This window comes from Merops nubicus, unplaced genomic scaffold, assembly GCF_000691845.1.
Source record: "Merops nubicus isolate BGI_N331 unplaced genomic scaffold, ASM69184v1 scaffold408, whole genome shotgun sequence".
In the NCBI taxonomy this organism is placed as follows: Eukaryota; Metazoa; Chordata; class Aves; order Coraciiformes; family Meropidae; genus Merops; species Merops nubicus.
The window spans coordinates 264-1,051 of NW_008623399.1; the positions used below are offsets into that span (position 1 = coordinate 264).

Sequence of the window (788 nt, forward strand, 5' to 3'; positions counted from 1 at the left end):
CTCTACCCCACCACCAACTCTACCAAAGCCTTCCCACTGACGCACATGCAGGCAACTGGAACTGACTTCCTGGCTAATTCTTCCAGTAGCCTTGAGGATGAGGAAGGGGAGGCAGGGGCAGGGACACAGCCACGGTGGCACCGAAGGCAAAGCGTGACGGAGCAGGACGTGCTCCAGCTCAAAGCAAACACGTTGCCTTCCTTCACACGAGCTGCCTCAGAGCAGCCCCGTCCTGCTCTGCTGGCCTGGGGCAGGAGCTCAGCCACCGGCTGGGGCTGTGCAGAACCTGCCACAGGAGGTCAAACAGGCAGGAGAGAAGCACACTGAGAGCCTCCCACCTCCCCAGCACTGCTCCAGAGCCCCGAGCCTCTGCTCTGCCTCCTGGGGCCGCAAGGGGCTAAGGGACACCAGCCCCCAGAGCCACCCACACCCAGGAGTCAAAGTGTGCAAGAGGGTCGAAGGGTCCATTGTTATCCTTGGAGAGCTGGTTCCCAGAGGGATAACCAACCCCACTGCACTTTCCCTGAACTCCTCACCCTGCAGGGACACACGGCCCCATCACTTCCCACCACATCTCCTTTGGAAACTCAGCCTGAAGGTGTCACTTCAGGGCAGTTCAAATCTACCCCTCCACCTCTCTTTCTCCACAGGCACTGCCTATGTGCTGTCATGTTACTTCACCAACTGGGCCCAGTACAGGCCTGGCCTGGGGAAATACACCCCTGAAAACATCGACCCGTGCCTGTGCACCCACCTGCTTTATGCCTTTGCTGGGATGTCCAACACTA

At 59.3% G+C, this 788-nt stretch overlaps 1 protein-coding gene across 1 annotated transcript; it reads left to right on the top strand.

The window, feature by feature from the left end:
• Positions 1–650: 650 nt before the first annotated feature.
• LOC103777479 (acidic mammalian chitinase-like) lies at positions 651–784 on the top strand (the record flags this gene model as incomplete). The annotated part of the gene is made up of 1 exon (XM_008945033.1): positions 651–784. A coding segment is annotated over one exon (134 nt), but the record flags the coding sequence as incomplete, so codon positions are not given.
• Between the last annotated feature and the right edge of the window lie 4 nt (positions 785–788).